Raw genomic sequence first — 21,982 nt, forward strand, 5'->3', positions numbered from 1 at the left:
ACTTGAAGGGGAGGCTGTAAAACCTGAAAGTGAAACCTTGATGGAAGCAGCGGAGGGAAAGCAGAATTTAAAAGAAAGTTTGAAAGTGGGACTTTTGAAAGCAGAATTTGAAATCACTGGTGTGGAAGCCGGAGTTCAGTGAGACACGGTGGCTCACGGTGTAAGAATCATCCACAGACATTCATTGAGGTTCAGAGTGGAGAGTGTGTTTGCCCACAGTCATCTTGGGTGTTTAAAAGAATGTTGTGTTTCTGAGAACGTTATAGTTTAAGATATACTTCACAATCCATGTGAAACTTCAAAATTGTATTTTTTAAGCTAAGGGGGAAGTAAAATACTATTATATAATATGTTTAATAAATGTTTTTTTCCTTGTTGTTAAATCTTTTTTATAAATTTGGAGTACCCAATTTATTTTATTTTCCAATTAAGGGGCAATTTATTATGGTCAATTCACCTACCCTGCACATCTTTGGGTTGTGGGGGTGAGACCCACGCAGCCACAGGGAGAATGTGCAAACTCCACACGGATATGACCCGTGGCCTGGAATGAACCCAGGACCTCGGCACCGTGAGGCAGCAGTGCTAACCACTGCGCCACCGTGCCACCCCTCTTGTTATTAAATCTAATTAGTGGCCCTATGACTCTATTCCTCCACGTTTTATAAAAAAAGTAAAAGTTATGGTCATTTGAGCCAGGGTTCCATTCTTTCTGTCCAGTTATAACATCAACTGATATCGTAAAACCACCTCCAAAACATCGCCCAACTTTGCCCATCTCAACTCATTAGCTGCTGAAACCCTCATTCATACCCTTGTTACCTCGAGACTTGACTATTCCAACGTACTCCTGGCTGACCTCCCACATTTATTATAAACATAACGTGATTGCTGTGTATTTATTGCCTGATGTTGTTGTTGATATTCTTGTATTTAATAATGTGCCTATGTGCTCAGTAAGCACTGTATGGCAATGAAGATAAATAAATAAATAAGTTCTACCCTCTTTAAACTCGAGGCCACCAAAATTCTGCTGCCCATGTTTTAACTCATAGTAAGCTCCGTTCTAAGTTGTTGTTGAGGTGCAATTTTTCCTACAAGTAAATAATTTAACAGGATATAATTTTGTGATCCATTGAGGCTATGTTTAACGCTAAGCCTTGGAAAATATCATAGAATTTACAGTGCAGGAGGAGGCCATTCGGCCCATCGTGTCTGCACTGGCTCTTGGAAAAAACACCCTACCCAAGATCCACTACCCTATCCCCGTAACCCCAACCAACACTAAGGGCAATTTTAGACACTAAGGGCAATTCAGCATGGCCAATCCACCTAACCTGCACATTTTTGGACTGTGGGAGGAAACCGGAGCACCCGGAGGAAACCCACGCAGACACGGGGAGGATGGGCAGACTCTGCACAGACAGTGACCCAAGCCGGAATCGAACCTGGGACCCTGGAGCTGTGAAGCAATTATGCTATCCACAATGCTACCGTGCTGTACATATGATGAGATGTTTGATTACGTTAGACTCTGAATCTGTGTGTGTATGGGACAGAGATTCTTCCTTTAGCTGATGGTGTTTGTATTGATCTCTGAATTTCCTGAAGGCATTAACTGCTCGCTTGAAGTCTGGTTCTGAGAGGTGGACCTGGATGCCCTCCAAGCCTTACCCAAATGGCCAATGACAATAGGCAGTGAACACTTTCTCATAATAGCAGTCAGCATGGCTGAGACAATTCTGACTTGAATCAACGTATACATGAAAGTTCTAAACTTCAGTCCGGATGCAAGTATCAGTCGAACACCAGATGACTTCAATGATTCTTTTATTCACCGCAGGGCTGCACCAGTGTAACTCTTGAAGTTACAGCAAGTGAAGACAATTTTCTTTCAGTTACTGTTAATTATATACTTGTACAAAATCCCTCAAACCCCTCCTTCATACATTTACTTCTTTGTCTCAATAATCACACAGTTAATTCATTAGTTACATAGCATAGCATTTTTTATCTTTAGAAGGAGTAACCCATTCCCCAGCTGCGTCTCTTTATTGCAGACAGTCACAGCCAGGATTGCGATAAGGCCGTACCGAGCCGAGTACGTACACAGAAGCAATTCATCTCACAAGGCACATACACATTATACACAAACCTTGACATTCCATTTCCCATCAAGCTCTGATTCTATCTTGAGCCAAACTCTCATACACATGGGGCACAAGATAGAACCTTGGATGATTTACACCCCTCCAACTGAACCAGGGTGAGATGGCAGCGATAACCTAACTCAGCACAGAACAAGAATTCAATGTAGAACCACAGATGGTTACAGCACTGAAGGAAGTCACTCTGCCCCATTGTGTTTCTGCAAACCTATTAGTGCAATCCATATCTATTCCCACTGCCCTGTTCTCTTATCATAGCTCTTGCCATCTGCATGAGTTTTAAGTATTTATTTTCTCCTTATAAATGCAATGGTTTCTGTCTCAACTAACATTCAACCTTCTATCAGTAATTATTCATTTCTGTACCAGCTGAGTGACAAGGAATGTTATCCTCCTTCCAGTGTAACAGAAGGCAGGCTCTCGCTGCTTACGTTAATGCCAGTTGGAGAACATGTGCAGTACTGTTCACAAAAGCAAAACACTGCAGAGGCTGAAAAGATGAAATAAAAATCGAAAGTGCTCAGTGGGTCAGCGGCATCTCAAGCGAAAGAAACAGTTAACATTTCAGATCGCTAACGTTTCGTCAAAACCAATGAAAACCAACAGGTCATTTTCTGCAGGGTCCATGATATTAGAATAGCAAGCTTGATAGCAGTTTGTGTGTTATTTAATCATTTTCTGTTACCTTCCTGCACTTATGTATGAAAAATCTGTTTGGAAGTTTGATCAAAGATGCCTCGGCCAATTAAGAACCAAATGGATCATGCAGAACTAATATGTGTAGTTCAAAGTGATATTGCAATCAATGTTTTAACAAAAGAGACACTATCACTGGAATTCTCTGCCCTCCCTCTTGGCTGGGATTTTCCGGTGAAAGGGGTTTTAAATGGAACACCAAATTTTCCATTCTCGCTCATAACGGAACCCACCACATACAAGACCGGAAAATCCCGTTCTATGTTTCCAATTTTACATTTACCACAACCACTTCTTGCAAAAGATTTGTAATTCAGTGAATGTATGTTCAGTCAGGAATCTGCAGAAAATTGTAGGACTTGTCGAGAAAGTCAATTTTACTGCATGTTGCAAAGTATGTGGAAAAAGCAGCGCAGAAGGAGGCAAGGTGGTAGCCGCTGTCTCTAGCTAGTTTGAGGCTGTTCCAGGAGATCTTCTGGAAATTGAGTGACATGTAAGTGTGTGAACTAAAATGTTACAGTACTTTGGTGTACAATCAAATGTAGACAGCATCATGGCCATAGCAAAAATCTAATATGGCAGCCCAGTGGTTGGCACTGTTGCTTCACAGCGCCAGGGACCCGGGTTCGATTTCCCAGTTTGGGTCACTCTGTGCGGCATTCTCCCAGTGTCTGCGTGGGTTTCCTGCCACAAGTCCCGAAAGACATGCTGGACATTCTGAATTCTCCCTCCGTGTACCCGAACAGGCGGCGGAATGTGGCGACGGGGATTTTCACAGTAACTTCATTGCAGTATAATGTAAGCCTACTTGTGACACTAATAAAGATTATTATTATAGCTTTACATCATCCACTAAAAACAAAAAGAAAATGCTGGAAAATCTGAGCATGAGAACAGCGTGAACCAGATTAATAGACTCAAACAGGTTGATATGAAGAAGGCGGATGCGCTGGAAATTTTGAAAAAATCAGGATAGATAAGTCCCCTAGGCCTGACAGGGTATATCCAAGGTTACTAAGGGAAGCAAGGGAGGAGATTGCTGCGCCATTGGCGATGGTCTTTGCGACCTCACTCTCCACTGGAGTAGTACCGGATGATTGGAGGGAGGCAAATGTTCCCCTGTTCAAGAAAGGGAATAGGCAATTCCCTGGGAATTATAGACCCATCAGTCTTACGTCTGTGGTGAGCAAAATATTGGAAAGGGTTCTCAGAGATAGGATTTATGATTATTTAGAGAAACATAGTTTGATTAAAGATAGTCAGCAAGGCTTTGTGAGGGGCAGGTCAGGCCTCACAAGCCTCATTGAATTCTTTGAGGGTGTGACGACACACATTGATGAAGGTCGGGCAGTGGATGTGGTGTATATGGGCCACTTTAGCTCAGTGGGCTAGACAGCTAGTTTGTAATGCAGAACAGCGCAGGTTCAATTTCATTACCGGCTTACCTGAACAGGCGCCGGATTGTGGTGACTAGGGGCTTTTAACAGTAACTTCATACTTGTGACAATAAAAGATTATCATTTTTTAACATGGATTTCAGTAAGGCATTTGATAAGGTTCCCCATGGTAGGCTCATTCAGAAAGTTAGGGGGCATGGGTACAGGGAAATGTGGCTGTCTGGATACAGAATTGGCTGGCTGAAAGAAGACAGCGAGTTGTAGTGGATGGAAAGTATTCCGCCTCGAGGTTGGTGACCAGTGGTGTCCTGCAGGGATCTGTTCTGGGACCTCTGCTCTTTGTGGTTTTCATAAATGACTTGGATGAGGAAGTGGAAGGGTGGGTTAGTAAGTTTGCCGATGACAGGAAGGTTGGGGGAGTTGTAGATAGTGTTGAGGGTTGTTGCAGGTTACAACAGGATGTTGCCAGGGTGCAGAGCTGGGCTGAGAAGTGGCAGATGGAGTTTAACCTAGATAAATGTGATTTATTTTGGAAGGTTGAATTTTAATGCTGAATACAGGGTTAAAGGCAGGATTCTTGGTAGTGTGGAAGAACAGAGGGATCTTGGGGTCCAAGTACATAGATCCCTCAAAGTTGCCACCCAGGTTGATCGGGTTGTTAAGAAGGCGTATTGTGTGTTGGCTTTCATTAACATGGTGATTGAGTTTAAGAGACGTGAGGCTTTGCTGCAGCTTTATAAAACCCTAGTTCGACCACACTTGGTATATTGTGTCCAGTTCTGGTCACCTCATTATAGGAAGGATGTGGATGCTTTGGAGAGAGTACAGAGGAGTTTTACCAAGATGCTGCCTGAACTGGAGGGCGTGTCTTATGAAGAAAGGTTGAGGGAGCGAGGGCTTTTCTCACTGGAGTGAAGATGTGGTATTGTGTGAAGCAAATAATGGCATGATGGGAAAACTAGTCAAGTCTTCTTGGTACAATTGAATTTAACCTAAGGCACAGAATACACAGAGATAACCTGTCCATGGGAACCGGGTGACTCTGAGAGTCTAGATAAGGCTTGGAACTAGAAGTAGTCTCAATACATAACAAGCTGAACAACTGTCTCTTCCTGTATGTAAACAACTTCTTCCCTTTCTTAAAACAAAGACAAGATAATGATATGAAACTCAAGTCCCCTAAAGGTCAGAAGGTGACGCCATTGTAACGATTATTACTTATGTTTTACTTTCAATCAAATTCCTGACCAAGCTGTATTCATGTTATCTTGATCCTATAATGTATAAGAATCGCCTTCTTTTCTGTACTATCGCAGACTTGGGACGGACTCCGCAGTTTGTAATTGACTGCCTTCCGACTCCAAGTATCAGCCATTTTCTGCTAGCAGTTCTAATTAGTGAATAAAGTTCAGTTTTGCTTACCTAATGAATGCTGTTTGAATTTCTCTATCACAGTCAAGACGCGGGGAAAATATAGAATACAACAAAGAAGGCAGAGAGATGACTTGATAGAGGTATAAAGGGTGATGAGAGGCATGGATAGAGTGGCTAGCCAGAGATTTTTCCCCAGGGCGGAAATAGCTGTCACGAGGGGACATAATTTTACGGTGATTGGAAGAAGGTATAGAGGAGATTTCAGAGGTAGGTTCTTTACACAGAGAGTGGTGGGTATGTGGAATGCACTGCCAGCAGAGGTGGTGGAGTCAGAATAATTGGGGACATTTAAGCGACTCTTGGACAGCCACATGGACAGCAGTAAATTGAAGGGGTGTAGGTTAGGTTTATCTTAGATTAGGATAAATGGTTGGCACAACATCGTGGGCCGAAGGGCCTGTACTGTGCTGCACTGTTCTATGTTCTATCTGTAGGGAGAGAAAAGAGCTAATGTTTCAAGTCCAGATGACCCTTTGTCAAAGCTAAAGAAGAGCAGTACTTCTTCAGGGTAGGTAGCAAATTACTGCGGATGCTGGAATCTGAAAATGCTGGAAAAATGCTTTTCTTTTTGGTTTCAGATTCCAGCATCCGCAGTAAGTTGCTTTATCCACTAAAACACATTTGTTTATTATGCTTTCTTCCCTAATTTATATTTGTCTCATCTACTTTCACTGCCAAAAGCGAAACTAACGCTTCCATTTTGCAGGAGTTACACATTCTGTCGGAATGTAACCCCAGTGATTTTATCCATCAGTCATGTTTTACTCTGTAGATCTAATTCTGCCATTAAATGCCCTCTTATATGTTTTATTCCAAGCCATATGAAAATCGACAGTAGGTTTGAGCAGTAAATTGTGCAAATCGCAGGCTCCCATGAGCCAAAATGCACTCAGGGATCTGCGCTACAATAATAGTTTACAGTGTTAGTCATTTTGGAAGTACTGGGTTGCAATGACTGGTGAGCATTAGAACATTAAAGGTTTATTGTTAACTCTGAGCCGCTCTTACATGCTGTACGTCTCCATGCAGTCCTGACACATGACCCCTTTTGTACCCACATCATCCCAGCATCCACGTTGATTATACTAGCTTGTTTCTGTAGCCAAAAGCCTGGTACCGTGTTATATTACTCTTTAGTTATCTACGTATATACATATCATTACACACATGACCACCGGGTCTACATCTTTCCCGTTTAAGTTGGGACAACCGGTAGTACTGAGGTGTAACAGTAAAAGAACAGCCACTGGAGGCAAACTACAACATACAAAGTTGAACAGGGCTAACAGCAGGTAACTATTTACATTGTGGAAAGCATGATTTGGATGCTACAGCTGGTGCATAGCTCATTGCATCTCCTCCCTCAACCCCACCACTTAAAAAAAAAAGTCCATTTGTTGACTGGCTCATCACATCGTAGGTAGGACCGGCAGGGGGGGGGGGGGGGGGGCACCGACAGGCGCGCTGCGATTCCTGCCCCCGCCGAATCTCCGGTGCCGGAGACAGCGGGGGCAGGATTCACACCAGCCCCTGACGATTCTCTGGCTAAGTTTAATAAAGCAAAGGCACCACGGAGGCGCAGTGGTCCCAGGTTCGATCCCGGCTCCGGGTCACTGTCCGTGTGGCGTTTGCACATTCTCCCCGTGTCTGCGCGGGTCTCACCCCCCACAATCCAAAGATGTGCAGGGTAGGTGGATTGGCCACACTAAATTGCCCCTTAATTGGAAAAAATAATTGGGTACTCGAAATTTATATTTTAAAAATAGTTTAATAAAGCGTTTCCCTGTACTTTGGATTTGTCTGGTCGATGACAGTATATATGCCACACTTCTCAAATCTCGTCCACCATGTTTATGTCGAATACGAGTGGGTCAATCTGGCAAAATCCCTGTGCCATTCTGCCAGCTCCTGACACTATGTAGAAATACTGCGTTGTAGTGACTGGTAACCAAGGACTTAGAACAATAAAGGTTTATTGTGAACCCTGAGCAGCTGTTACATGCTGTGTGTCTGCCTCAGGACTCCAGGTAGAACTCCAGAGCTCCCGTCATGTGACTCCTTTTGTATCCACAACATCCCAGCATCTGTACAGTAAAATAAGGGCTGGTTTAGCACACTGGGCTAAATAGCTGGCTTTTAAAGCAGAAAAAGGCAGGCCAGCAGCACGGTTCAATTCCCGTACCAGCCTCCCCGAACAGGCGCCGGAATGTGGCGACTAGGGGCTTTTCACAGTAACTTCATTCGAAGCCTACTCGTGACAATAAGCGATTTTCATTTCATTTTCAAAATTACTTATACTTTGCTTTTGAACAGGAGCAGACCACTTCTACACAGTCTTGTAAACTGATTGGAAAACTGTACACTTTGCTAATTGGATGGATTCCCGCCAAACTTCCCTGCCTGCAAGTTCAATACGAATGAGGCTGAACCGGCTGACCAGGAAATATATCCTTTTGGGAACTCACTGAGCTGTGTAGGGTGTCCATGCCAGGTGTTTTTTGATGCAGACAGTGATACATTAAAACAAATAAATAAACCAACTAGTCGCCAAAAGAAGGAAAATATTGCTTGAATTGCAAAGATGAATAACGAGGGGCAAGCCATACAGTGTGTCCATTAGATTAATAGCAGGGAGGAATATCACAGGGAATGTTGTGCACTTTGGCCACTGAAAAATTGCTCTGAGATTATTAATTGTCCCTAAGGATGATGTCAGGCAAGCGATAGGAATGAAGTAAATGGTTTTAAACACCTGACAGAGTGTAATCTGAGGAGTTTAATTACAAGGTGATGAATATAAACCTTAGCAACACTGGTCATGTGATTCATACTTCATTCTCCTCTGTCGATAATACGCTCAGGTAAATATTACAAATTGTCCGCAGCTACATTATATCCTGCAAGCTCTTAATTCTGTAATGGCTGCTATTCTGTTTCAAGACGCTAACACCAATTACCGCAGCAGAAAGAATTTTAATGGTACAACATCATATTGTCGCAGGAATTTACCAAAGCTCGTCACATACAATGAAGTTCAGCAACTCGTTGTTCTGTAGACAAGCAGAGCAGCAATTTTGCAAATCGCAAAATCCCACACCTATCAATGAGGTCAATGAGCTGTTCATCGGTTCTTTGGTGGTGTTGGTTGATGGAGGAATGTTAGTCAGAATACTGGGACAATCCTCTTCTTCAAATCGGGATCTTTAATGTGCGTCGGGACAGGAAAACAGGCTATTTTCTTTTTTGATCTAAAGAAAAAAGCATTTGATAAGGTATCATACAAAAGACAACTTAATAAGATAAAAGCCCATGTTGCTGGGGGTAATATATTAGCTTGGATAGAGGATTGGCTAACTGATGGAAGACAGAGAGTTGGGGTAAGGGGGGCATTTTCAGGATGGCAACCTGTAACTAGTGGAGTGTCACAGCGGTCAGTGCTGGGGCTGCAATTTTCACAATTTATATGGATGAGGGAAGTGAATGCATATTGCACAGGTGGGAAGGCAAGTGATGACAATGACACAAAGAGTCCACAGAGGGATATAGACAGGTTAGGTGATGGGCAAAAACCTGGCAGATGGAATATGATGTAGGAAAATGTGAAGTTATGCACTTTGGTAGGAAGAATAAAGAAGCTGAATATTATTTAAATGGAGAAAGCTTCAGCACAGAGGATGTGCGGGTCCTCGTGCATAAATCACAAAAAGCTAGCAAGCAAGTTCAGCCGGTAATCAGGAAGGCAAATGGAATGTTGGCCTTTATTTCAAAGGAAATGGAGTATTTAAATTGGGAACTCCTGCTAAAACTATATAAGGCACTAGGTAAACTACATTTGGAATACGGTGAATAGGTTTGGTCCCCGAATGATCCTGATCCATTCACCTGAGGAAGGAGCAATGCTCCAAAAGCTAGTGTTTGAAACAAACCTGTTGGTATTGTAAGACTTCTTACTGTGCCCACCCCAGTCCAACGCCGGCATCTCCACATCATGGATCCTAACCTAAGGAATGATATACTGGCATTGGAGGCAGTCCAGAGAAGGTTCACTAGGTTCTCTTCAATGGAGAGATTTTCTTACAAGGAGAGATTGGGTCTGTACCAGGTTCCTGTTCTGCTCGGTCCATTACTGGCTGATCTTTTATACGATTAATAGAGATTCCTCGCCCCTGGCAGGGGAGCTCGTATTCTGCAAGGACCACGGCGAAGAGGATCATTCCCGTAGGCCCCGTGTGGGCTATTACATTCCCCGTCCCAATGTCCGAACCCCCTCGACAACCAATGAGATGGAGGAGGAACAGGCTGAGAATGTGGTATTCTTTTCGGCTCCAGTGAATCATCATGTAGCTGGTGCGTCAGATCAGCGTATACCTTTCTGGTGAATGTTGTCTGCGGCAGGAACACTGTGGTGGACGATTGGCGGAAGGTGGCTGATCGGTGTCTGAGACCTCAGAGATCTGCGTCTCCATTTCAGAGTCGGAAGTAGAATGTTGGGCAAGTTGGCATCGAGAGACACTGAAGGTGTCACAGCAGACTGGTTCAGCAATGGAGCTGGAGGATCCAGGACAGGTTTCTTGCGAGGAAGCAACCTCCCTGAGCGAATGTGATCCAAATGTTGTCGCTGCAGTTGCCCCCAGACCCGAACTTGGAAAGAAACTGGTTCTGTTTGACAGACAACAATCCCAGTGAGCTAGGGGCTGTTTAGCTCACAGGGCTAAATCGCTGGCTTTGAAAGCAGACCAAGGCAAGCCAGCAGCATGGTTCGATTCCCGTAACAGCCTCCCCGAACAGGCGCTGGAATGTGGCGACTAGGGGCTTTTCACAGTAACTTCATTTGAAGCCTACTCGTGACAATAAGCGATTTTCATTTTCATTTCATTGTTGAAGTTACCAACAAAGACCGCGTCGTCAGGTGTAAAAAGTCGAAGAGGTTGCCATCGAACTGGGCAACATCTTTGCAAATCTTGGTTATGGCGCACCTTCATGCCGATGTCAAGGTCATCAAACCCAGTCGTTTACAAAGCCCACGATCCATTTTGATGGCTCTCACTTTCTCGGCGATCGGGTGCAGGCCATTTCTGCCCTCCCAAAGCCCCGTAGGATGGAGGAATCAGTGGGCACCAATCACTCAAACCATATATAAAGCTTCTGTCATCCATTGCCAAGTTAGCACAATTTCAGGTGCATCATTTGTTTTATATGAAGGATTCAGTCCAGAATTCATATTAATATTTAACTTGGATTTTAAAAATGTAAAAAACACAAAGAAAATTAACAGTAGTGTGTAAAATAATTCTGAAAGGGAGTGCAACAATTTAGTCAACAGAAACATATGGGAAACAACTTTCTCTCACAGCAAAGCCAATCAAATAGATGCAAAGATTAGGGTAACTGTTTAATGCTTATTAATTAGACTTTTGCAGGAGGAATGACAGTGGGTGGGATTTTCTGGCCGTTCATGCTGGTGGGATATTATAGCCCCACTGACGGCGTGGGTTTCCCAGTGGCAAGGGTGCGTTCCCGTGGACAACAGCAAGACCAAAGGATCCTGCCGCTGTCCACTGGCGAGCCGCCCGCCGTCATTGCAGATCACTGGAGAGCCATGGAGGGGGAGGAATCTGTTAGTGTCCACTGCCATTGTTTCTCTGAAACTAGCAGCAACACCCAGAGTTCTCACATGTACAGTAAAGTGCAGAATCCCAGAAGTTGCTGTCAGAGATTCTATGCTTCCCATTATAATAATAATATTTATTCATGTCACAAGTAGGCTTACATTAACACTGCAATGAAGTTACTGTGAAAATCCGCTCGTCGCCACACTCCGGCACCTGTTTGGGTCACAGAGGGAGAATTCAAAATGTCCAAATTACCTAACACCATGGGCGCGATTCTTCGCTCCCCACGCCGCGTGGGAGAATCGCGGGAGGGCCCCCCGACAAAATTCACACCCCCCTCGATTCTCTCTCTTCCCCCCCCCCCCCCCCCCCCCGGGCTCCAAAGAATCGCCGCTCGCCGTTTTTCGCGATTCTCCGACCCAGATGGGCCGAGCGGCCTGCCGTTCGCGGCCGTTTCACGACAGCGGCAAACACACCTGGACGCTGTCGTCGTGAAACGGGAGTGAGAAGCCCGTTTGGGACTTGTAGGTGGCCTAGAAAGGAAAGAGCACCACGACTGTGCTCGGGAGGGGACAGGCCCGCGATCGGTGCCCACCGATCATCGGGCCGGCGTCCAAATCGGACGCACTATTTCCCCTTCGCTGCCCCGCAAGATCAAGCCGCCACGTCTTGCGGGGCGGCTGAGGGGAAAGACGGCCACCACGCATGCACGGGTTCATGCCGTCAGCGTCATGACGTCAGCTGCGCATGCGCGGGTTGGAGCCAGCCAACCTGCGCATGCGCGGCTGACATCATTAGGCGCGCCGGCCGCGTCGTTATCGGCGCGACGCCCCCGCGGCCGAGATTTACGGAGCGCCGCTCCTAGCCCCGCCGGGAGGGGAGAATAGGGGGCGAGGAGCGTCCTCCGAGGCCGTCGTGAAACTCAGCCGAGTTCACGACGGCCCTCCCGATTTTTCCCGGAAGCGGAGAATTCCGCCCCACATCTTTCGGGACTTGTGAGAGAAAACCGGAGCACCCAGAGGAAATCCACACAGACACAGGGAGAACGTGCAGACTTTACACAGACAGTGAGCCAAGCCGGAAATCAAACCCGGGACCCTGACGCTGTGAAGCAACCATGCTAACCACTGTGCTACGTGATGTGTTACTGAAGTTTCAAAAGACGGCAATCAAGTAGAAATCACTGAACTAATGAAAACTTGCTCTTTTATGCTCATAGTCTCAATGTAAAAACTCTTGAAAATGTTACAGCTTGTTGAATGAGGTATAACTAGATTTTTAATAGGACTAAAATCATTCACTGTCCCTGAAAAACTGATGTGTTTCAACTATAATATTTCTATGTGTTCCAAACCATATTAGTTAACAGCAGATAACGTGATTATTTGCAAAACCATTGTTACAAAAATGTTTGTTGCATTTTCATGTGCAAAATACATTTTATCCAATTCGCCAGCGCGAACCAATAAATACAAGTAAGTGCAATATAATTGTGAAAGCAGCAATTAAAATAATCAATCCAGTTCAGTGGAATAATTCATGATTAAGAACATGTACACACTCTTCCGTCAGTCGGGCTAATTCTTCAGAGAAGAAACAGGAACCATAGCAGATGATGCTATGACACTTGCCAAAATGTTAAATCCTTCTTGTTAAAAATGTTCTGGTAATATAAAATAAAAGTAATCCTGTCGATCAGCTTTCAGCCATGGTAGTGATCCTCCTGAGGTTTGTAATGGATTCTGTAAAACCATTAATTAGAATCCGTTATTATATATTTACAGATCTTTATATCAAAGAAACATCTCTTAAAACTTTTTTTTCTTTATAAATTTAGAATACACAATTATTTGGTTCCAATTAAGGGGCAATTTAGCGTGGCCAATCCATCTACCCTGCACATCTTTGTGTTGTGGGGGTGAGACCCACGCAGACACAGGGAAAATGTGCAAACTCCACACGGACAGTGACCTGAGGCCGGAATCGAACCCGGGTCCAAATTCATGGTGACAGGGCCCCCAAGTCAAAACTTATTGAAAGTGAAGTGCAAGTTTCAACACCCAGACTCCAAGGAGGAGGCAGCTGGTCTTGCTGCGTACAGACTCTCTGAACCAGTCAGACATAGAGATTTGGGGCAGACCCACCAGAGGTGCCGCTACGCCGAGCAGTAGAAAAGGACTGTTTTGGGGCTAACCACCAAGAAGGGTGCTGGTGAGAACAGATCCCCCAGGGTTAGCTGAAGACCAGATGCTGGCTGAGCTGGGCTATCTGAGACAAGGTCACGCACAACTATTATACAGCAGAAAACTTGCACATGTACGGAGATCCTAACAGTCAGCTCTGACCTGAAACATTGATGCACCCCTGCATTTTGCAGTGTTAATCTATAAGTTTCTGCTGCAAAGTTGATCAGGCAGAAACCCCCTTGCAAGTTGTTCATCCAGCATTACTTTGTCTTCAAATAAGGTACACAGGCTGGGCTGTACCATCATTTGCTTAAACCTAGAGCTCCATTTTCTCTCATCTTGATCTGTTATTTCTTAATCTTCTGCTCTTCAGTTTTGGAAAAGGCTCCTGTTGGCCTGAAGTGTTTTTAAAGCTCGACAGGAACTTTCTAAATGTGGGTCTGTTGTAACATCGGTTCTGAAGCCTGTATAGTCAAACAATGTTTATTGATAGCACATAACTATGTACATACACACAGGGTATAGACCAAGCTCGGAGCTAATTCCATGCTTGCTTCTACACACGTCTCTGTCCAGTCCACAACCCTCTCTAGTCTCAGGGCATGTGTCCCTTTACATCACCCTGTGGGCAGTACTGTATCCAATCCCACATTAACCTTTGCTGTGCCACATACCCTTATACTACAGTGTCCACCCCATTGTGGCATTCTCTTTTAACCTTTCCCCATTCCTTTAAATTTTGATTTGCGCAGAGATCTCCTTTCTGTTGCTGTTGTTATCCCTGGAGTGATGTGAATTTGCACCTGGGGTTTCAAACAGTTTTGGAAATGAGTTCTAGTCGGTGAATTGGGTGCTATTATTTTTAATATACTTTGCTCTTTGAAAAGATTTGCACTCGAAAGACTGTGGTTGCCAAGAGAATGGTGATGGACCTTCACCTTGACTCACTCATTTTACTAGTAGATACCCACCCCATTCATCCAGACTTTCATTGCCATTACCTTCATTTACTGAGTTAACAGGTCAATTTGTTTGTGAGGTGTTAATTTTTATTGCGGAATTTATATGATTCCACTTGCAATGTGAGTGAAGAATTATCTTTATGCTCAAGAAAATAGAACACACTAACAGATATATTCTCAATACCTCTGTGGTCACCCACATTATTGCATTAAAAAAATAATTTTCTTTCAATTCAAATACCATTCCAGATTGATTTTATTGCAATATTTTATCAAAGTGGATTAAATGTATATAGTGCATATTTTGTGAGTTAGCACTGCGGCCTCATGCTGCCGAGGTCCCAGGTTCGATCCCGGCTCTGTCCATGTGGAGGGTCACTGTCCATGTGGAGTTTGCACATCCTTCCCATGTTTGCGTGGGTTTCGCCCCCACAACCCAAAAATGTGCAGGGTAGGTGGATTGGCCACTCTAAATTTTTTTTATTTTTATAAATTTAGATTACCCAATTATTTTTTCCAATTAAGGGGCAATTTAGCATGGCCAATCCACCTACTCTGCACATTTTTTTGGGTTGTGGGGGCGAAACCCACGCAGACACGGGGAGAATGTGCAAACTCCACACGGACAGTGACCCAGAGCCGGGATCGAACCTGGGACCTCAGCGCCGTGAGGCGGTTGTGCTAACCACTAGGCCACCGTGCTGCCCTTGGCCACTCTAAATTGCCCCTTAATTGGAAAAAATTAACTGGGTATTCTAAATTTATTTTTAAAAATAGTATAAATGATTACTAACAGTGCACAGTATTTCACTGGTCAAAGTCAGCACCAGAATTGTACGGCATCCATTTTTCACATGTAATTGGAAATCTATTATGTGCCTAATTGCATTTCTGATTTGTAAAAGACGAAAATTAGTGCAGGTTGAGCATTCCTTAACCAAAATGCTTGGGGTCGAGTGTGTATCGGATTTCGGAATTTTTCGGATATCGGAATATGCTGTGAGGTGAGGCACGGGTTGGGAACAGCACATGTGCGGAACGTTGGGAAATGCGCATCGCTCAGGAGCCTTGTGGGCTTTCCCATTCGTGATGTCACGTTGGCACTCAAACAAAAGATGTTAAACCTGTAATAGGTGTCATCTTTATGTTATTGTCTATGGTTGGGGGCATTCCTGTCATGTGACATATGGTCAATTTTAACAACAACCTGATTTATATAGTACCTTTAATGCAATGAAACAACCCCAGGTGCTTCTACCTAGGAAAAGTTGGATCGCTTGCAGATGAGTATCTTTCCGTGGGGTTTAGTGCCAACATCTGTTGTGCAAGAGATTCAAGAATCAGAAGGCCATGTATGAGTAGAGGAAGGAGGAATAGTGAGGATGGGGTAGAAATGAGGAGGCGAGCAGCACGGTGGTGCAGTGGGTTAGCCCTGCTGCCTCACGGCGCCGTGGTCCCAGGTTCAATCCCGGCTCTGGGTCACTGTCCGTGTGGGGTTTGCACATTCTCCCCGTGTTTACGTGGGTTTCACCCCCACAACCCAAAGATGTGCAGGCTAGGTGGATTGGCCATGCTAAATTGCCCCTTAATTAACAAAAATGAATTGGGTACTCTAAATTTATATAAAAAAAGAAAAAAACAAAATGAAGAGGCATTTACAAAGGGAAAATCAGAAATGGAGGTTCTTTAGCTCCACCTGTGACTTAATAGTGGATCACTTTATTGCACTAATTATTAATGATAATATTAGTAACTCTCAGATTCCACTTATATTTTTTAAATGTAAATTTAGAGTACTCAATTCATTTTTTCCAATTAAGGGACAATTTAGCATGGCCAATCCACCTACCCTTTGGGTTGTGGGGGTGAAACCCACGCAAACATGGGGAGAATGTGCAAACTCCACACGGACAGTGACCCAGGGCCGGGATCGAACCTGGAAACTTGGCGTCATGAGGCAGCTGTGCTAACCCACTGTGCCACCGTGCTGCCTTCAAATTCCACTTATAACAAACACTAATACAATAATTCACTCATAGTTTAAATGTACGTGATAGTGATAGGCGTGGAGAATGATGTCCAACAGTAACCAATAGGTAATCTGCAACCAACCCACTGATATTTACTCAGTAACTACAGCCAGAATCCCCTCAATTACACAACGCACAGCCAGGCTCCCCACTCAAGACTGCTCTTAGTAAGATTCATCTCTCTCTTATCTGTGAACTGAGAGCCACCATGAGATCCAATCTCTTTGATTTTGCATGTTGAAACTGGCTGGTACAGATCAACATAATCCATACTGACCAATCATACATAGGGCAGTCAGTGGGCTCATTGTTTAGGGCATTAATCACACACAGGTCATGTCAGCCAGTTGGCATCATTTCTAAACTACCGTCCAGATGTGGCCTTCAAAAAGCAGATTTCAGAAAATGAGAGAAAACACAGCATAGGTGGAGGCTGTCAAGTTTTTTAAAAATCCATCTTTCAACCCCCTTGATTTTTCTGGTAAAGATCACAGACTCTGTCCTCTTGCTCACTTTTGCTCAACACTGGAGATGATCTTTTACTATTTGTTCACAGTAAAATCATCAGATTTCACTCATTTCTCAATGACACTGCCATTCACCTGGTTATTTCTATAGCTGTCAGCTATGCAGCATATGTTAGGAACACCCCCACTCCAGTCTCACTCAATCATACTCCCCACCCCACCGAAGCCTCATTCTCCCTCTCTCTCTCTCTCTCTCTCTCTCTCTCTCTCTCTCTCTTCCCCCCCCCCCCCCCCCCCCCCCCACCACCAACCAAAGCCCAAATCCCCCAGTCCACATTTCCCTCTCCTTTAAACCCTTCCCACCTCTCTCTTCCTACGCTCTGTTTTTCTCTCTCCTCTCAGGGCGCCTGTCTACTATCACTGTCTTCTCCTTGCCACAAGCCTCAATTCCCTGACACCCCCCTCCTCCCCAAAGTCCCTGATGATGTGAGATGAATACTCCTCCCTCTGCACCATCTCACTATCCTGCCCCCCACCCCCGAGTTCATCTCAACTCCCAACTCTCTTTTCCCACCAGCTGATCCTATTCATAATGACCCCTAAACTGGTTGTGGCTCTGCTGCACCTGGGGATGATGCTACCAAACCAGAGGCTTCCCTGAAAGGCAGCGACGATTGTGAAGGGGAGAGGATACACTGCTGAACGAGTCAACCCAGGCAGGACTTTTTCCAATTACATTAACAATGAAATTGCTGTGAAAAGCCCCGAGTCGCCACACTCCGGCGCCTGTTCAGGTACACTGAGGGAGAATTCAGAATGTCCAATTCACCTAACAAGCACGTCTCGTGGAAGCAGTTTGTCAATGGTGGTGGCGGAAATTCTGACAGATAAGTGTCGGCCACCTCCCCAACTTGCTGCCCCCCACGCTGTGTCTTTTTACTGAAGGCAGGCACTGAGTGGCAAAGTGGCAGCACCTGGCAGCGGCAAGAAGCCGACTCAGATGGTTCGATGTACAGTTAGCCTTATTTCAGCAGTACCATTACATCTTCCAAGCATCTCTAAGGTCCCACAAAATGTCAGGAACTCATCCGTTCACAGGAGGCAAAATCATAGTGGGGAGTCACCATTGCCAGAATCTAACAGGCACTTAGTTCAACAACAACTTATATTTAGACAGCACCTTTAATGCATAGAACATCCCCAAGGCACTTCATGGAGTATTATTTTTTTTTATTTTTAAAAAATAAATTTAGAGTACCCAATTATTTTTCCAATTAAGGGGCAATTTAGGGTGGCCAATCTACCTACCCTGCACATCTTTGGGTTGTGGGGGTGAAACCCACGCAGACACGGGGAGAATGTGCAAACGCCACACGAACAGTGACCCAGGGCTGGGATTCGAACCCAGGTCCTCAGCGCCGTAGGCAGCAATACTAACCATTGTGCCACCGTGCTGCCCCCTTCATGGAGTATTATAAAAGAGTATGAAATTGAGCCAGATAAGGAGACATTGGGTCAGATGTGTTTGTTTCAAACACTAGCTTTCGGAGCACTGCTCCTTCCTCAGCTGCAGTGCTCCGAAAGCTAGTGTTTGAAACAAACACGTTGGACTTTAACCTGGTGGTGTAAGACTTCGTACTGTGCTCACCCCAGTCCAACGCCGGCATCTCCACATCTTGGATCAGATGAGCAAAAGCTTGGATAAAGAATAGGTTTTATAAGAATCGTTATTATTGTCACAAGTAGATTTACATTATCATAGATTATCATAGAATTTACAGTGCAGAAGGAGGCCATTCGGCCCATCGAGTCGGCACCGGCTCTTGGAAAGAGCACCCTACCCAAGGTCAACACCTCCACCTTATCCCCATAACCCAGTAACCCCACCCAACCCTAAGGGCAATTTTGGACACTAAGGGCAATTTAGCACGGCCAATCCACCTAACCCGCACATCTTTGTGACTGTGGGAGGAAACCGGAGCACCCGGAGGAAACCCACGCACAAACGGGGAGAACATGCAGACTCCGCACAGACAGTGACCCAAACCGGGAATCGAACCCCGGTCCCTGATGCTGTGAAGCAACAATGCTAACCACTGTGCTACCGTGCCACCACTTTAAGAAGTGTCTTAAAGGAGGGGAGAGAGATAGAGAAACAGGGAGGTGTAGGGAAGGAAATCCGGAGCTTGGGGCCCAGGCAGCTAACTGGGTATGCAGGAGAGGCCTGAATTAGAGCAGATTTATCCGGTGTCATGTGGTTGGAGGAGGTTATAGAAACTGGGAGAGATTAGAAAAAAAACAAAAGTAGCGAAACATGTGGCTTAGGACAGGGCTAAAAGAATTTATAAATTAACCAGAACCTAATAAGAAGGAAGAATAACAGAAATAAATCCGGTCAGAAGAAAAGTGAAGGGGTTCACTGGGGTAAATATAAAGCATACAGAAACATGATAAGAAATGAACAAAGAGTCAAAGAAGGGCCTGGAATAACTAACTAGAGATATAAGATATTACAGTAGTTACCCCACATCACTAGTACAACCATTCACCTGAGGAAGGAGCAGTGCTCCGAAAGCTAGTGTTTGAAACAAACATGTTGGACTTTAACCTGGTGTTGTAAGACTTCTTACTGCACTAGTATAACAGTTAGAAATTAGTGAAGAGATGAAACAAAGAAGAGCCCGAGATAGTTACTACAATAAACAATTCCTTTCCTTGTGAATACCAGAAAAAAGAATTCTTAGTTCTAGTTGGAGTACTTCCACTGAGGAAAATTATTTATTCTTTAGCATAAAGAATGGTAGCATGGTGGTTAGCACAATTGCTTCACAGCGGCAGGGTCCCAGGTTCGATTCCCGGCTTGGGTCACTGTCTGTGTGGAGTCTGCACGTTCTCCCCGTGTGTGCGTGGGTTTCTTCGGGTGCTCCAGTTTCCTCCCACAGTCCAAAAGATGTGCAGTGGATTGGCCATGCTAAATTGCCCTTAAGTGTTCAAAATTGCCCTTAGTGTTGGGTAGGGTTACTGGGTTATGGGGATAGGGTGGAGGTGTGAGCTTGCGTGCTCTTTCAAAGAGCCAGTGCAGACTCGATGGGCCGAATGGCCTCCTTCTGCACTGTAAATTCTATGATTCTATAAATCAGCTGGAAGTCCAAGACACACTGAAAAGGCTGAAAACATATGAATAGGTTACTCCTCCAAGAGAAGTGAGAGGGCCAAGGGTGTGGATGTGTGAAGTATTGATGGCCATTTTTAAGGGACTCCATCATTAATTGGGGGGGGGGGGGGGGTACACAGTCCAGGCTGCCCACAGTGTCCCCAACCTGCCCACCATCCCTGATTGGATGGCGAATGGAGAGGTGACCTGTTAATTGGCTGCTTCCTGTAAGAACTCATCAGTCGCACAAATGTGGTTGGGCCCCAGAAATGGTCCTGAAGACCAAAAATGTTATGTCCAAAGATTTTGCCTCTAAAGTGTGAAGATCACCTGGGTGTCCAGAGGCAGCGCTCGGGAGACTGGTTCGCCATTCTCAGGAAATGCAGGAGAGTTGGCAACCCTGGACTTGTGATCTCCGATTCACGTGGCACTTGTAAATGTGCTTCAACTCTTTTTTATGCATTTGCCGGATAAGAGGGTGGGAATATTTTTGGTAGCTGTGAGTGCTTTACTTGGTTATTGAATAGTGGCGGTAGCTGAGTAATCGTGGACTGGTGAAGGGCCTTGATTTGTAGTTTGAGTGAATGTCAGATATTTTCTCGGAAACAGCGAATTCGGCTAAAACAGTGTCTGTGGCTGGTCAGTGCTTTTTTGAATTGTACAACATTGATGTCGAGACAAGGATAGAAAGTTAATTAAACACTGACTGGTCCTTTATGAGGTCATGAATAAACTGCAGTGACATCTCCCAGGGAGGGGGTGGGGTGGGTGATATTCAGTCCTCGCCTGCACCTATACCCTAAATATAGTGAAACTCCCACAGCCAAGCAACTCATTCTGATATCTTTACATTTTTAGAAGGTAACTTGTCTGCTTTGTGGGGTAGATTTCATCCATTAAAATTGGGATTGCAGACATCTGTTGCAAATTCCCCACCCAGCCTGCACAGTAAACAGCTCACAGTTCTATTTCCCAGTGGCAGTGATGGTTAATGATTACTTTCTAGGTAAACACTCCTTGCAAAGTAAACACTCTGCGCCCTTACGTGAAAGGGACCGAAGTTTAGTGACTGGATATAGATAAGATTGCTGTTACCCGGTTAAGTAGCTGTGTCTGCTGTACCCTGGTTGCAGTGGACCTCTGCACTCACAGCCTCTGAGAGGGTCTTCACATGGGCAGCACTGGGTGGGGGGAAGCTGAAGGTGCTTTCCTTCACAGACCTGCTGTCCAGCTGCCTGGCAGAGGTGCACCCACTGGACCTGCGGAAGGTCTGCGAGATCCTGCTCGACCACCTCCTCAACAAGCCCAGCCTCTTGGTGTCCTTCTTCAGCCCCACGTCGTCCTCCAGCTCGTCCAGGGGCACCTCGATGTTGCCCGTGTACCAGAAGATCCACCACACCAAACTCATGAAGATGACAATGGAGCCGGCGTAGATGAGGAAGTCGTAGAAGAAAACATTGACAAACACCCCGAGCAGCAGCACCGTCAGCCCCACCGCATCGAAGGCCACGGCCAGCCAAAAGGCGCAGGCACAGCGGCCCAGGGTAGCCCTGAGCAACGCCATAACCTCCCCAGCTACCCTCTCCAGGTAAACTCAGAGCCACTCACCTGGCCACGTCATCCTAGGGGGCGTGGCTGCTCCTCTCTCACCAATAAAACAGCAGCCACTCCTGCAGAGCTCCCAGCCCAGCAACTTCATCCTGTACCTCTGGCAGCCACTGAATAAAAGTTAGAGAAATCCTCCCCTAACCCAGCAACTTCATCCTGTACCTCCGGCAGCCACTGAATAACAGTTAGATAAATCCTCCCCTAACCCAGCAACTTCATCCTGTACCTCCGGCAGCCACTGAATAAAAGTTAGAGAAATCCTCCCCTA

General features: G+C 45.2%; 1 protein-coding gene across 2 annotated transcripts; it reads right to left on the reverse strand.

Annotated features, from left to right (window-relative positions):
- Nucleotides 1–8,648: 8,648 nt before the first annotated feature.
- si:dkeyp-72e1.6 (transmembrane protein 238-like) lies at nt 8,649–21,715 on the reverse strand. Of its 2 annotated transcripts, none has more exons than XM_038820703.1 (2): nt 21,202–21,715; nt 8,649–8,943 (listed from the first exon to the last, which is right to left on the reverse strand). In XM_038820703.1, exon 1 carries the CDS (start codon nt 21,668–21,670, stop codon nt 21,206–21,208), a length of 465 nt encoding a protein of 154 aa, XP_038676631.1. In that variant the 5' UTR covers nt 21,671–21,715; the 3' UTR covers nt 8,649–8,943; nt 21,202–21,205. The 2 variants fall into 2 exon arrangements, with proteins under 2 accessions (XP_038676631.1, XP_038676630.1); XM_038820702.1 differs by lacking the exon at nt 8,649–8,943 and adding an exon at nt 12,563–13,049 and having other exon boundaries at nt 21,202–21,712.
- Nucleotides 21,716–21,982: the final 267 nt, after the last annotated feature.

The sequence above is a fragment of the Scyliorhinus canicula genome, chromosome 15 (assembly GCF_902713615.1).
Source record: "Scyliorhinus canicula chromosome 15, sScyCan1.1, whole genome shotgun sequence".
Lineage (NCBI taxonomy): Eukaryota > Metazoa > Chordata > Chondrichthyes > Carcharhiniformes > Scyliorhinidae > Scyliorhinus > Scyliorhinus canicula.